Source organism: Xiphias gladius, chromosome 11, assembly GCF_016859285.1.
Source record: "Xiphias gladius isolate SHS-SW01 ecotype Sanya breed wild chromosome 11, ASM1685928v1, whole genome shotgun sequence".
NCBI lineage: Eukaryota > Metazoa > Chordata > Actinopteri > Istiophoriformes > Xiphiidae > Xiphias > Xiphias gladius.
The window spans coordinates 19,961,463-19,978,300 of NC_053410.1; the positions used below are offsets into that span (position 1 = coordinate 19,961,463).

The following is a 16,838-nucleotide window of genomic DNA, read 5'->3' on the forward strand; positions in this document are numbered from 1 at the left end:
ATTGGACAGATGTGAATAAACAGAGCAGTGATAGGGATGCACATGAGTCACATCAGGTATAGAGGGGCCACCCTGATGTAGAGCTACCCAACCCCACCCAGAAGATAATCATAGGCTCGACGTCAGCCCTAAGCTGCTTAAGGCACCAGTCTGGTTGTGCTGAAGACACTCACAGTGTAAGCTTCTTTCCATGTGTCTCACTCAGCTTTACCTGCAGCAGAGTGCTTTGTCATACTTGCTGTCTGCCGTTTGGTGTCTCCACCTGAAGGTGGACATCACCATTCCACTTCTTACATCTACTGCACATCTGAGGTGACAGGCGGAGGGATCCTAACAGGAACAGTTTCCACTGGACGTCTCACTGGATATCGCCATTCTGAAATTATAAGCTGCTGTGAAGTTGCCTATCAAGCTCTGGCTCCTTTGTTTCTTTTTTGTGCCTCTGTGAACACCCCTCAATCTTCATGACAACTGGATTTTAGAGCAAGTCCGAGCCCGATCCTGGCTGACGTCTACTTGCTGTGCTTCACCCTTCTCTGTGGGACGGTTGAAGGGGAGCAGAGCACCATGCCCACTCTGCCCAATCTCAACAGCCTGGGCAAGCTGTGCAGCTCCAGCCGCAGTCACAATGTCAGCCGCGTCCGGGTGAAACGCAAGAGCTCGGTCAAGCGCATGTCCATCATCGAGGATGGGCATGTGGCTGAGGTCCTGTACCTCATTCCAAAACAGTACATGGAGCAGCTGCCCTACCTCAACCCAAATGACTATTATCTAAGTGAGAGGCTGAACGATGTCGCTACAGGTAGGACGGGACAAAAGATCTATCGAGATCTTTCTATGTGAAACATTTATTCACCCATCTTCCATTTTTGCCATCCATTCTAGCTGTGGCTGACTTGTAACTGTAACATCAGTCAGCCCTAGAGAGGATTGCTTAATCAATGAATAACAAAAACTGTCCGTTAAAATTGAAAGAAAATGTATTTAATATAAATACACTGTTCTACTTTTAGACAAATATAATTCAAGTTACATTTAATTTTTTTTTATTTCTTTCCTCTTTCCCTCTCCCTTTCTTCTACTTTTCCCCCTTCAACAGTCATTTGTTAATACCTTTTGTTTTAGTCCTGTGTTGCAGTTTTGCTGCTCTGCTTTGCATTCTGTTTACAAGTAGGTGTCTGAAAGTGAATTGATTAATTGTTCGCAAGAGATTACTTTATTTTAATTGGATGACAATGAGTGATTACACTTCTTGAGCTTTTCACATCTGACCTGTGCGTATTGGTGAAAGCTCCTATGCACGAGTTACGCAACCATAACTTCCAATGGCAAGTCCTATTACAAATCTTGAAAAAGTCAAGAAATTAATCAGCATCCCCTCCATAGTTATATAATGCAAATCCATATGCAAGGGCAGACCTGCTGCATTTTGCCAAGCAACAGTACATGACTTGGTGGCTTACATCAGGATTACAACATGGGCATGAGGACAAATCGAGATTTTCAGACCTTATGTATTCTCTGACTGCATGCCAGGCACAGTAGTAAAATCATCATTGCTTGGCAGTTATTTGTTTGCAAATACCGCAGGCACCATCAACTCCTTCTGCTTTAGAGTTCAAGTTTGATTTTGACTTTTAGTCATGGCTCAAGGAAGGTTTGACTCTTTAAACCAACTCTGGATCAAAGATCACAGAAGTCAAGACTTATCATAAGCCACTTCATTTCCTCAGTGACAGCTAAAATCCATCAAAAAGTGACAGTGACAGCCAATAGCTGCTTATATTCAGTTAGTTCTTTAGAGGCCAAGTCTGGGTCATCTGACTGCTGCTTTGAATTTTTTGAACCGGAAAAATTCTTCCATGACTTTTCTGAGACCTAGTATTTGTTAAAAAAAAAGAAAAAAAAAAAAGATCTCAAGTGAGTTTGCAAGACTTTCGAGCTCACAAGAAGCAAAGGGCCATCATTTTATTCACCCTTAACCTTTTTTAAACCTCTTTATTGTTGAGACATCAACTCCAACAAAGCTGAAACATTGTGTTCACTGTTTCCACACTGTAACCAGTCCTACATTGTTTCACCAGCTGAGTGCTTTTGAATATGAGTGGCACTGATTCTGATCCCCAAGGGATGTTATCCAGAGGTAACTGAAGTCACTGAAGTCACAGATACCTGAAATAAACTTTTCACACGACAATAAGTCAGCAGCCCAAGCTTCTTGTGGCTTGTGGATCGAAAAATGTGCATTTAAGTTTGTAGATTCTTGAAATTGTTGAAAAGAAAAGAATTTAACTTATCTCTTTTACTGAAGGATGTAGTGAAAACACATTGCTGTGTATTCAGGGTAGCCACAAAATGGGAATGTTAATGTAGCATGGGTGGAATGCAATTTGAAGGAGTGAACCATGTTGCACAGGATTGCTGTTCGAAAGGTTCTCACTCTTTTGTAACCCTTTTTAAAATAGAAACGAGCTGGTGAAGTGCTTTTCATTATCCAGAGACAGAAAAGCGGGTCTGCCTATGCTCCAGAAGAGTTGAGAGGTTCATCCTGGTTTTAGTATTGTCTAACGGCCATGCTATGGCTCTTTTGGATTTGTAAAAATCTACGAATCATCTTCCAGTGCATAGAATGTGTAGCTAAGACTGTTGACACATGTCTGTTCTGCATGCATTTTTGTGCATGTGTGTGTGTCTGGCATCCTACAATCCTAATTTTAATCCATGGGAAAACTGCTTTTCACTGTAAATGTCACCTCTTGCAATATAATGCAAGTCTGGCTTCACTGCCCCTGGCAATAGCCTATAACTGTAGATTTGTGGCATTTATTACTGTCTATGAAACACACATGCTACATGATAACAGTGCTTAATCTGCATCGATATGAGGGCTTCGCAGTCTGTAGTTCCCTGGTCAGGTTATTAATGCACAGTCAGACATGGATCATCAATAGGTGAGCCAAATACAGTAGCAACCTTCCATCCATGGATAATAGGCTTTGCTACTCTGGAATTGCTCTTGGCAAGCCTTATGTGTCATGAATGCCCAGCAGCTCCTACAGAGATTATAATAAGAGTCAGATGATAATAGGTCCATTACACAAGGTAGAAGGACATCTTTGTGTTGCATTTAGCAGTTAGTAGCGACACTGTGAAACTCTAATTTTCTTAAGTAGATGGTTTTGACCAGTCCACATTCGGAACACAGGTCTTTCTAAAAGCTTCTCAAATCTTCAGTCTTCACAAACTCATGACATATTTCCCTCCCTTCGTAACAAAAAAGGGTGGAGTGCTGGAGAAACATACGCTAACTATTTTTACCGCTTGCCTCACTGGCGTGGCTCCATCGCCTGACGAGAAGAAAACGCCCCTCTGCAAACTGATGTACATCGATGGGTATCCAGCAGATGGCACAGTTGAAACTGCAGTGGATGAATGCATAATGAATGCATAATGGGCTGCCTGCATCAGCAATTACAGAGGTGGTGCTGATGCAAAACTGTTCCTCCCGCTCAGCCACAGAAAGGTAGAGTGAAGCTCCAGCATGGGACACATGGATCAGTTACCGGGTGGTCACTAACATCTGCTGGCGTGACATGTGGCTGAATTCTTTCTGAAACCATTTTTCTTTAGCTCACACACTGAAATGTCTTAAAACATAAGATTGGTCGATTTCATTTGCTCCCCAGGAGGCAAATAAGGACTTTTATTAACACTGTTTCTAGTTAGTTAGTCAGACTTGAGTGAAATAGTATTCGTAAATAATATCATAAATTTCCTAAGTGGAGAGTATATGGATGAGTTTTAGCATACAAGCAGTCCAGTTATAGTAATCCACTTTATGGTATACCAAAACAGTGTGATATCTCAAGCAACAATATACACAACACAACAAATTACATACAAAAAGTGTTTTCCTCAGCTTTCGTAGAGATTTGCATTAATTTTCATGCTGAAAAAAGTTGTTGTTTTTTTTTATCTCCCTAGCAGATGGGAATCTTGCTTATTTTGCAACATTTATATGATAAAAGTATATGAGTTAATTCTCTAAAGCAGAGTTGACAAGAAACCTCAACCTTTCCTATGGCCATTTCCGGGGCATATGATATAAGAGCTGGTTTGTTTGCCAGCGTCAGCCAGGAACGTGCTCTCCCGTGCTCTCTGTAATTGGATTCCAGAGGATCCACCAAAGATATTAATACAAAGCTCATGCTAACGGGAGTGCGATTATTAGCAACTTAGGCTGTCACTCAAGGTGAATCTGGCTTTACTGCATGATGATCAGGTCGACAGTGTTGTTTGGATATGATTAGACCCATAATAGCCTTATTTTTTATCATTCTTAATACCGTAGTTAATATTCTCAAAAAGCTTATCATTCTTGCAGCATTTTTTTTAACTGTGCATAATGTGCTTAATACATCTGTTATTTAATTGTATTTATTAATTTTGGTACTGTAACCACCTCCAGTTACTGTCACGAAAGACCAAAATTTCCAAGATGCTCCATGGCTTTATTTCTGATAGTTTTAAGGCTAACACACATGTTTTTTATACATTTGTCAAAACACGCAAATTTGTGTCAAACATAAGCAATCTTTCTGCGCAGCAGGCTAATTATTGCACTGGAGAAAGTAACTGATCTCCGCCTGCTGCCCTGTTGTAGTGATACAAAGTCTTTGTTGAGGTGTGTGTTTAACCGATATATATCGGAACAGTATATATGGTGGTCTTTATGTCCCAGTCAGTGTCACAGTTTGTCTCTCCATACATCTGTGTCGTCAATAGCATGTGATGTGTGTCTTCTTGTATGATTACTGTAGTGTTTGAACGTAAGGGGGTCTGTGGGAATTGGGGTTTGTGTTTTCGGTCAAACAGAGGCAGCAGCAGCGGCAGCCACCTGGTTGCTGCAATGAGGAGGCGGCTGACACAACAGAGGGGCTGCGAAAGGAGGCAGGAGGGGAAGAGGAGGGAGGAGGAGGAGGAGAGGGCAGAAGAGGAGGAGGAGGAGAGGGATGGGAGGAAAACAGGCAGTCGGGAGGCAAACCCCACGCTGTAGCTGTGTTTTTGGGAGGAGAGCTTAGTAGCGCCTACATCTCTCTCTCTCTCTCGCTCTCTCTCTCTCCCTTTCTCTCTCTCTCCATGGTGTCTCGGCTCTCTTGTTTGTTCTCCAGTTTTGACTAAAAAAAGGAACTAGAAGCTACTGTGTTACTAGTGATCAATGCTCAGAGCCTTTTCTGGTGCAGATTTACCTGGATTCCAATGGTCATGGTCAAAGAAAAAGGTATTCCAGCGGTCGTGGACAGAGAGTGTGTGTGTGTGTCTATGTGTTTGTGTTGAGTATCTTTTTATGGGATTTGTTTTGCCTGGCATATTGTTGACTGTCTGTTGTCTGTCTGTGTGTACTATGTGTAGATGTGCAGCATGTCCAGTTGAATTGGCAATGCTATGTCTGGCTGTTTGAATTAGATTTAGTTTGACTGAATCCTCAATCTCTGATTTGAATATTTTTAGATGTGTGAATATCTGATACAGTCACGGGGATATGGACATGGTTTTCTTTATATGGGTGTGTGTTTCTTGGAAGAAGCATGACTAATGACACAGTATAAATGTGCATCTTCAGCATAACATATTTCCTCTAGGTTAAAGACTTGAACATGCTACGCCCTTCGCGACACTCGAGCAGCTGATGCTTGGGTTGGAGTCTGCTTAATTTGGCAGCGTCAGGCTTTATGTAAATGTACGTTGGAACAAAGCATTTGGCTTGTCGCACAGGAGCTTGACACCAAATGTTCAGGGCTATAATGTGAAGGTTGTTTCTTCAAAAAGTGTGGAGGCTGAATAAAAAGCGTACATGTAGAAAGGAAAAGTGGAGCACTAGTATAGGGATCCACACTGCGCAGAGCTATGGATCTGCACTCTCCGTCTCTCACTCTCTCCCTCTTGCTCTGTCTGCAGCCGTTGCCATGGCGACCATCTAAAAGGTATACTCCATTGTTGTCAGCTGTGGCCTCATTCATAGTGTCCTGTTAAAAGAAAAAGATGATTGTTTCCACCTATAACTGCGGTCACCCAGCTGCGTGGGATGAATTAGGTGAAATTAGGGGGCATGGTCCAGAGATATTAACATTCCCCGCAATTTGCTGGGGTATGTGAGGATGACCATTGTTTGTCTGTATGACTCACAGCAAGCAGCAATGTGGACACAATTTCACAATTTTCTATAATAAAAATCTCATGTTTAAAATCATTCAAAAGAGAAGTAATGGCATAATTCTTAGCCCCTGAGTAAAATGAACAAGAAATGATTAATTGAATTTAACTGAAGTAGCTTTTGTTTGGGGGGGGGGGTGACTTGCATACTGAATCTATTTATATTGCTGTAATGGCAAAGGCAAAGTATTATATCAGCTTTCCACTTAGTTCACTTCACTGGAAATGAAAATAAAAGTCATTAATCACAGTAATAAGTCAGTATACATCATCCGAGTAAATATTACACTCAAGTCCCTTAATAGTGTCTCAAGTGAAACAACTTGATCTATTACTGCAGTGTTTTAGTGGATCTTTTATGGGTTAATCTTCCAGCTTGTGTGGACAGCATTTGTGTTCTATGTGTGGGCAGGTGATATTTTTGGGTTTTGTCTGAAAATATTTCTATCACTAAAAAAAAAGCATGTTTACAAATTTTTTTTTGACACGTAGGAGCATGTAGGTTTGTTCATGTATCTGACAGTGCACTGGTGGCTCGAGGCGGTGTCCAGCTCTGGAGCTGTCCCCTTGATGTGGCTTCGATAGACCACCAAGAAAAGGCCTTTGCCATCGAGTCCCCGTACTGGCAGAAAACCCGTAACCTCTGGCTGCCACATGTTCATCTTTCACAATCCCTCTCTGAAAGTTCTTTTAGACTTAACCCGCCACCTCCCTGCAGACTCTCTGGATTTGTCGGTGGCAGGAGGCTTGTCTTTGTTTATTGTTCACATTTGGTGGCATTTAATTTTTCAGTCCTCTAAACAGAAAGCTATGGGAATGCTTTTGCAACCTGTGATTTCATCCTGTAACCTCTGGGGATCTCATCATGCAACCTGTGAGGCCAGGTGGGCTCTGTACCATGAGGGTGCACAGCTGCCCAAATACTGTATTAGACTGTATGCTCAGATGGATGAATCGTAATCAAGGGATTGCAGTGATAGGGTTTTGAATGTGTGCAGGCAGTCGTCCTATTTTCAAAGCCAAGAATACCCTTGAAATAGTTTGTAATTTATTGGGGCCATGTGTACCCAATGCAGTCTGATCTTCTTTACCTTGATTTACATATGCTTCTGAGATTTGTGCACATTTGTACATCTAGTTGATTCATTTATCAAATTTCTCAAGTTGTCTGCATTAAATTGCATACGAAAACTCTGCTCACTGTGAAATTACACCATCCTCATCACATGTATGCCTTGTGCAAAGATACACTGGCTCCCACAACTCGCTGCATTCACAATATGGACATTTTCTTTTGACATGAAAGTCCTGTGTCATATGCCTCTGTAGCTGCCTCCCATGATTTTGCAGAGTGCTGCAGACAAACTGCAGTGGTGCCTCATCTTTGAAGCTTGCCAGTGTCTACCCCCTGAAAGAGGAGCTAAACCCTTTCACAGACATCAATGCAACACACACGCTCATAGACACACACTGTTTGTACAGCTGGCACACAGGACCAGAATATACAGATGAGATAAGTGTTCGGCCCCGGCAGAGACAGTCACTGACCTAAAATATACAGGCTAAAACAACATGGGAGACATGAGAATCACATGAAAGAAACACAGACTGTAGACATACATTGTTCCAGTCAACAAACATCCTCCCTGTCTGGTATCAAGCGGTTTGATTATCCCAGGAAATATGACACAGGAGTGTGGGGCCGCAACGGGCTGTCATGCAGAGGCAAAGACCCAAGGCCTTCATCAGCTCCACTTCTGCAAACACAATAGCTTCTGCAGTTCATGAAGTTACCATTGTCTTCTCGCAGATAAGTGGCTGGACTGGAAGTCTCTCTCTCTCTGTTTATCAGCGTATTATTATTATTGTCTACCTGCCCAACCACAAATGCTCCGCACTGTAGCATTCAACCATTCAGAGCAGATCATTATTCCAAACCCAGGTCCCTGAGGATTAGTTATTCAAGGTTGGGAGGCCTGGTGGAGGCCAATAGAGTTCCCCCCCGCAATTTGTGCCCGTGTTTGAAGTGCTTTGTCTGGGACGCTGGTGGTGGGGCACAGAGGTGGGGAGGCGGTGAATACAGCCATACATATTCATGGAGGGGAGGGTTAAGAGCTTCTTGTTATGTCTGGGTGATGAAGAGCTCCAAATGCCCTCCCCCAAAACACAGGCACACACACACTCATGAGATCAGGCTTTGGGATTTCATGGTGGGCATATTTTGTGCCCTTTGATATTCCAAACTGAATGGGATGGATGGATATGGGAGTAAAAGTGTGTGTGTGTGTGTGTGTGTGTGTGTGTGTGTGTTTGTGTGTGTGTGTTTTGCTTTGTTGCCCATGAAGCAGACCCGTCCATTGGCAGGGACGCAAGGAGCGGAGATGAATGTTTTTACCTCTCTCTTCAGCTGCACTACAACTACACTCAAGCACATGCACGCATACTGTACAGATGCACACACACACACACTCCTTTGGGGCTGCTATCTGTCTGCACTGGAACCTCTTCTGTCTGTGAATCTTACGGTATCAAAGGCAGCGAGCGACTGAATATTTTAGTAGATCTTTTCATCTCTCATCTATTGTTTAATTGAATTCCCCCTCTCCCAGTGCATTTGCAAACTGCTACTACAGTTATACATTCCTCTGGGTTCATGGTAGGAAATGAAGGCAACAACGTCTGAAGCTTCCTCAGCAAATCCCGCACTCACTGTCAATAACCCAACTCTATTGTTATTTACCAGCGAGGCCGCGACATGTGTTACGGGAAAATCTGTCCTCAGGGGATTCAAGATGGCCTTCTTCACTTCCCTCCAGAGTATCATCTGCAGCCTTTATTATTGCCAACGCAGCTAGGCTCTGCTTAAATGGGTGGGGGTGTTGGGGTGGTAGGGGTGGAGAGACAAGCCCCTTTCCTCTGCGCCTGGCTTTGGGATGCTCTGCTGGTTATTGTTCCCTCAGTGCCGTGTGTGTGTGTGTGTGTGTGTGTGTGTGTGTGTGTGTGTGTGTGTGTGTGTGTGTGTGTGTGTGTGTGTGTGTGTGTGTGTGTGTGTGTGTGTGTGTGTGTGTGTGTGTTCATTGTGCGTTTAGGCTCATATATGTCACTTTATCCCCTGGTGATGAGGCAGGACAGATCACTCTGTCAGCACAGCTAGCACATCCAGCCCAGAATGTGGAATGTGAGCAGCAGTCAGAAAAATTGTACTACTGTATATTTCACAGTAAGTTGCTCTATGCTGAGGTTGCTTCGTGTACCGCATGCTTACTTATTTATAACCTTATATAATATATACATTCTAGCAAATCAAGTGCCATTTTGCTGCTATCACAAGAACCCCTAAATACTCACTAATGGATTGATTTCAAATCCATGTAATTGGAGTAAAATTGCTTGAAGTTAAGCTTTTGTAAACATAGAATAATAAGTGTGGAGGCCTGCTAAACATTTGAAAGAGATCTCACTCGCACCGGATTTCATGTCCAAACAAATCCTTTACATGGTTCAATTTGAATCCTTTCAGCAAATAAAAAAGCCCTTTTAATGTTGGCTTCTTCAATTTTTTTGAAACACCATGTGGAGTACCCATCTTGGCTTGATTTTGCCACAGTCTCACTCCCCCTGTGCAGCCACTGTTGAGGCAAACTCAGCGCTTTAGAGTATAGGAGTGGGAGGGTTAAGCTGGAAAAACACGTGCCGTAGTGCTCACAGATTCCCAGCCATACCTCAGTTTTTAGATCCTCTGTGCATGGGATTCAAACATCTGTCTTGGATTTATGTCAACCTGTTTTGAAGTAAGCAATGTTGACTTTTCCATCCTGGGTTTTCCCCGCTGACAGCTCTCTATGAAATGTTAAAAATAGTAAGTCGGCAATTGAAAGAGGGTTAAAGAGAGATTGTCGGCATCACAACGAGGAAAAATATATACTTCAAAGCTGCTCACGTATTAGTGTTGGATAAAATGATTATGTGTAACGTGAAAGGTTTATCTCATAGGGACAACCACGTAGAATTAGATAAAGTAAGTCCCTCAGGAGTTGATGGAGAGTTAATATTGGACTTGCATTCACCAAGTCACCAGAAACAAGAATCCAAATGATAGCTAATGTCACTCCATGTCTGCTGGAATAGGCAAAATGCTGTCTTCACTATATCAACTCTGTAAAGTGATAATATGTCAGTGTTGTGTTAACAGCTTGTTGCATGTTTAAAAAGTGTTAAAGAGATGTATTTTTCGAGATTCCATTTTACATTATTTCAAAAATATTAAAAGGCGGCAATGTTTTGTTTAAACTATCTCTCCTTAGGGTTAAGTGCATACCTGTTTATTACAACTTGGGCCTTATCTTGTATTTTTGGCCATCATTACTATCAGTAATAATATATCAACAGTGAACTCAGAAGAAAATGATTAAAAAAATAAAATCATGGTCAAATTTTGACCCAAACTGTTCATCGTACACATCCATGGCAATTTCCAGACCGAACTGACATTTCAACTTTGATCTTTCTTATTTATAGTTGTGTGCACACATAGTTTTCCTTTGCAGTGAGGTATCATTACTGACATTTCAGGTGTGCTCACTTTCAGTTTCACTTCCAAATCAAGTGGTTTAGATCATCTGGCTAAACACGTCTGATCACTTGCCTGGTCATTTCTTGCCCTGTCAGACTTTGTTGTAGTGACGTCTATGTTCTCAGATCTCAGCAAACACTTTAATGGGCACAGTGTTATCATAACCAATAGAAATGATGACCAAAACTATGAAAATAAGACCCAAATTGTAAGAAACTCGGATTTTCCTTTAAGATGTTCCAGCATGTGCATGAGGCTTAAAATGACTTGTTAGATTTGATATTTTTGCAGTGTGCAGTTACCCAGATGGCCTGTGTTTTTCTATGGAGGTGCAATGTCACACACAGAGCTGCTTTGCTGTCACAATAGTGTGGTTCAGCCAGAGATGAGTCATTGTCCTGCTGAGTGTAATCACATCAGCTACACCAGGGAGACAGACTCTCACAACCCACCTCCACCCCCCCCTCCAAACCTCCGCCCCTCGTACCCACATTCTTTCCAGCCTCCCTCCTGCTTCTTCCACTGTTTTTACACCAATCTCAGTCTCCTCTCAGTTTATTTTCCATCCAAATTATGAATAGACTGATGCTCTGTGAATTGTATCCATAAGAACAAGCACAGGACACTTCAGACTGCCCCTAAAGGACGATTCAGAGTGTTGAAGTGTCTCATTAAAAAAATAATGTTCTGAAGACTGGGCTCTCTTTCTGATTAGATTTTACTGTAATTAAACCATCTCTCAATATCAGGCAGCCACTGCAAATGTAGAAGTGGGATGCAAGCTAGGCCATGTCATCAATAATCCAGAGTAATGTCACTCTCTGGTAGACCATCGATTGGTCATAATGCTATTTCTGTTCCTTTGGTGGTGTCTTATTTTAGCCTTGCAGACTAATGATTCATTGCAGAGCAGAAAGAGCAAAGATCCTTTCATGTGTATTCTTAGCGTGTGTTTGCATGTTTTCTTTGTGTGAGAAAGAAGAAAGAAATGAGGGGATGAGAGAAAGAGGCTGCCTTGCTAGTTAAAGCTCCTGAATGTGAAATAATCTGCTGGTTTCAGAATAGCTGATAAGCCGTGTGCAGTGCGGCACTGCAGCAGTGTTTACGTTCCATACAGTATACAGTGCTGGATTAATGTCTGTCTATTTCTGGGAAGCCCAAAGTTTTAGGAGGGCCACAGACTGACATGGATCTAAACATAGTACTGGATACTGCTTGTAGAGATAAAGCAATCTGATAATAGCTTCTCTGTTTTATATAATTATGATGGCTGTCAAAATACCTCACACTAAGAAAGTGATGCATAAATCTTCATTTAGAGAAAGAGCTATGCATGCTAGTGAAACCAGGGTAGTTTTAGAATTTTACCATCAAAAGTAGGCTACTTTAATACAGTTTGTGGTCACGTTACCGGCTTTAGGGATAGCAGTGTCAGTCAGTTAGTCCATTACTTTGGTTCAGACCGAAATATCTCAACTACTATCTCAACTAACACTGCCGACTTTGTTGATCGTCTGACTTCTCCTCGAGCACCACCAGAAGATCAAAGTTTTCATTTATCCTGTGAAATTTTTTCAACATCTACCTTCTGGATTGGATCCCGTGGACTTTGGTGATCCCCTTGACTTTTTCTCCAGCACCACCATGAGGTTGACATTTGCGGCTTTGTCTTGAATGTCTCGCAAAACTACTGTGTGGATTGCCATAAAATGTGGTTCCGATATTCCCCTTAAGATGAATTGTAATCAATTTGTTGATCCCCTGACTTTTCATGTAGCACAGTCAAATTTTTAATTTGTCCATTTTTGTTTTTTTACCAAATTAATGACATTCCAATCAAGCTCACTGTACTTTATGTTTAAAGGTAATCTTTTTTAACATTAGCATGCTAACACACTACGCTAAGACTGCTAAACATTAACATGTTAGCTTTGTCATTGTAAGCATGTTAGCATGCTGATGGTAGCATGTTGATCAACTGTGTTTCGGTTGTTTTATTCAATGTAGCATGGGACAGAAGTTCATCTCAAGCTGTGGCTGACACTAAAATTTACTTTTCAAACATTGGGAAAAAAAGAAGACATAGTGGGTTAGATGACACCGGGAATATTTGCTAGACATAGACAGCAGGCTAAATGGCCCATAACTTTAAATGTAATTTTCCTTTGAGGATGAAAGTACAGTAAACTCAATAGTCAAACAGATTTCATCAATACCCTTTTAGCGTGCCATTTACCAAGCCCTGCTCCCCTCAGCATTTTGACTCTCCATCCTCCACTGATCAAGTTGTGCTGTCCTGTTCAATGTTGTTCTTTTTTTTTACCCTGACAGTCTGTCAGCAGTTGGTCTTTATCTCTGGTGTTTGGTGCTGCAGATTCAGGTCCTTGTGCAGAGCGTTTCCTCAGATGAACACAAGTTTTAAAAAAAAAATTAAAAATGCAATGTTACAAAAATTGGACTGACTACCACATCCAGCGACCATGATGACTCATCAACGTTACAGTTCAATAGTAACACTAATGTCTCCTCTCTTGCAGTGGCTCATGCGCAGGACACACACCACCACTCCACAGAGAAGCCCCTGATTCAGTGCTACAAGTGTGGGGAGCCATGTAAGGGTGAGGTGCTGCGGGTGCAGAACAAGCACTTCCACCTCAAGTGCTTCACGTGTAAAGGTACGGTACTGATGAATGAAAGTAATAATAAAACAGTCAACTTTTCAAGAATTTCAGTAAAGCTACTATTTTCAATTGGTAATTGGGCATTTATTTAATTAAATATCTGGTCTTGAATGGTTGTCACTAGTATTTACTGTTTGTGATTTAGCTTAGCCTTACCCCCTACCTGATCACCCTAATATTATAATCAAAAAGGCCAATCTTTTGTAAATAAGTTAATAGTAGACATGTATTTGGTTCTGAATAGGAGAAGGAGAATGTGGGAGTTGTGTGAAAATTGGCAACTTAGGTGTGGAGTTTTAAAATTCATTGCTAATTTCATACTGTCACAGTAGTAGGACATTTGCTTCCTTTCATTCAGTACATGCTGTCTAATAAACAACAGCCGTGTTTTGTAAAATATGATTCTTCTCTGTGATGTATGAACTGGTGAAGTATGATAGTTCACAGCTATCGAGGAGCCTGATGTGTCTTAACGTAAAAAGACAAAAGTGCAAGTGAATAAATTTTTCCTTTACCATGACTGTGCAAAAAAGCATCCCAATCACGCAGTTGGATAGGAACCGTACAAGTCCCTGCTGCAACGTCCTTTCCATCCTCCTCTAACGAGGGGGATACATGGTGGCATGACTCATCTTCACTTCTCAGACCTACGTACTTCAGTTAAAGTACCATCCAGACGGCTGTGACAAGTGACAGTGCAAATCAGTCTGCCATTATCCTTATTACTGATGGATTTCTGGCATTATGATGTAGCTGCCCATGTCCAACCATGCAGTCTCTCTCTTGTAGCCTGAACCTGCCCCGCTGAAGCCCTTGCTGTTAATCTGTGACTAGAGCACTGTTACAGAGTTATCTTAGTTCACCAAGGGCCAAGAATAACACAAGCAAATGCTGAGATTAGTACCTAATTCTGTCCTTTACAAGTGGATATTTATACCTTTAGAGAGTCAGTGGTGATAAAAGTGTGCGCGCGTGTGTGTGTGGGGGGTACTTCTATCTTTGTGAGGACCAGTTGAAAGTCTTAGGTTTTAGACCTAAGGATATTTTGGGAAGGTGGGGACATTTTGACCAGTGTTCACAACTGTAAAGGGCTGTTTGAGGGTTAAGACTTGGTTTTAGGGTTAAGTTTAGAATTAGGTTTAGGTTGGGGTTAAGGTAAGGGTTGGGGTTAGGCATTTACTTGTGATGGTTGTTTGTCCTCAAAAAGATAGAAGTACACGTGTATGTGTGTTTTTGTGTGTGTGTGTGTTTGTGTGTGTGTGTGTGGGTGTGGGTGTTTGTGCGCACAAGTTATCGGTTGCCAAAGAAGTCACAAGGACACCTTTAATAGCCAAAAAGACACATTGTCCTGGTCCTTGCTCTAAATTTATGTGCATGGTTGTCGGTATCAACCTGCGAAAGGACTAAAAATCATTGTGATTTCTGGTCATGCCAGGTTGACTGAGCTCAGAGGTTATTAACAGATACCATCCCTTTTCAGACAAATCCCAAATAGCCGCTCTTTGCATGCGTTTATCTCATTCCATGAAATGCACAAAAGCAAAACTTTCCAGTTTCCCTGAATTCACTCTCATTTCAATTTCATATGTTTCCAAAAAGGCATTTTATGTAATGACAAGCATCTGTTGAAAGGCCGAGGTGGTTGGACATCACAGTCAGAGACCGCCAAATCTCCGCTGCTGGTTTTCTCTCGACTCAGTTAGCTTACAAGCTAATCTCATCATCCCTGAGCCCTAATGCAATTAAGTCTGATTCTCTCCCTCACTTGCTCCTCTTCATCCCCAGGATTTATCGTGGCTCATTGCATAAGAATGATTAGGTGCAGTTATCTCAAAAATCAAAATATTTTCCCTCTCGGCTTTGGTGTTTCCAAAAGGCAGTTAAATTCCAGGCTCACTCTGATGTGCTGGAATGTTGGACCTCATGACAGATGCAATCAGAAAATCAAAAGGAAACAAAGACGTTTTTTGCTAGAGCAATGACTGATGTCCCTTTAACTAAATTTTGGAGGGGCCAACTTGAGGTATCTGGGATATGATATAATTATACAAGACATGTTGAAGCACGAATGTCCATCTATGTGTTGGTTGGCTTCAGTCCACCACTTTGGGGCCATGACATTTTGTATAGACATTCATGGTACCCAGAAGATGAATCCTAATGACTCTGGTGATACCAAAGGTGGAGCAGTGACTTTGGTGACTTTTCCTCTAGTGCCACCATGGGGGTGACATTAGTAATTTTGAGTTAAATGTCTCAACAACTATTGTATGGATTGTTATGGCATTTGGTATAGACATTCATGTTCCCCTCAGGATAAATTGTAATAACTTTGGTTGTCTTGTTACATTCCATTTAATACCATTATTAAGTCCAAATTTTACTTTGTCCAATACTTTGTATTATGACTATATACGCAAAAATAATGACATTGTAATCAACCTCAGCTGTACTTTGTGTTTATTGCTAATTAGCAAATGTTCATTCATGATACCACGCTAAACTAAGAAGATGAACAGGGTAGACATTAGACCTCTCAAACATTAGCAGGTCAGCATTGTTATTGTGACCCTGTTAGCATGCTGATGTTGGTATTTAGCTTAAAGCACTGCTGTGCCTGACTACAGCTTCACAGCCTCGCAGCCCTGTTTGGCTTTAGATTGTAGTCTTTAGATTGTAGTCTTGTTTTATTATACACATGTGATGCAAACTTATTACAAAATTATCATTGACTGCTGAAAAGCAGACACAACAAAATCCTACTTAATCACACAGGTGATGGTCAAGGCATGTTGAGTTAAAAACTGGTGTGTTTCAAGATGGACTGGCCAAAAAGTGAGAGGCCACAAATCTTTAGCTACCTTGAATGTCAGTGCTTGTTATCACAGAGCCACTGTAGGATTCTACAATTAAATTCTTCCTCCAGTATAGTTAATCTTTCATATGATCAATAGGAACACCCCAAAACAGTGTCAGACCAACATCAAAATATAACAACTCTCAATTGTTCCCTAATTTGTATATCTGCCTTTGTCAGCCTCTCATGTTTGTCTAGATGACAAGGTTATAGTTGAATGGAAGGAAGCTTGTTAGAGACTGACAATGTAGTGTGGAGTATTTAGAGCTGGTTATCTTCAGACACAGATTACGCCTATTTCCTGGGCTAAACAAATGTAGAATTGTTACTGCATTTAACAGTCTACCTCCACACACAATGAAAAAGACCTTGCTGTAGTAGTGCTGATTAATTGACACAAGCCCTCAATGCAAAGTTCTTTCAGTAGGCAGAAGGTTCAAAATGCAATTTTTTTTTGTGACCGTGACTGTGAACACTGCTGATGAAAGGATTTTATGTTACACTTCACATTGTA

At 41.5% G+C, this 16,838-nt stretch overlaps 1 protein-coding gene across 10 annotated transcripts in view; it reads left to right on the forward strand.

Annotated features, from left to right (window-relative positions):
- Nucleotides 1-16,838, forward strand: part of ablim1a (actin binding LIM protein 1a) — a 40,824-nt gene that overhangs the window by 5,690 nt on the left and 18,296 nt on the right. For 8 of the 10 annotated variants that reach the window (XM_040139956.1, XM_040139960.1, XM_040139951.1 and 5 more), the window contains exon 2: nt 13,324-13,461. In XM_040139956.1, coding sequence (XP_039995890.1) covers nt 13,324-13,461 — 138 coding nt within the window. Of the gene's footprint in view, nt 1-5,194; nt 5,282-13,323; nt 13,462-16,838 lie in introns of those variants that run through there. The other 2 variants (XM_040139954.1, XM_040139961.1) reach the window with 1 other exon arrangement.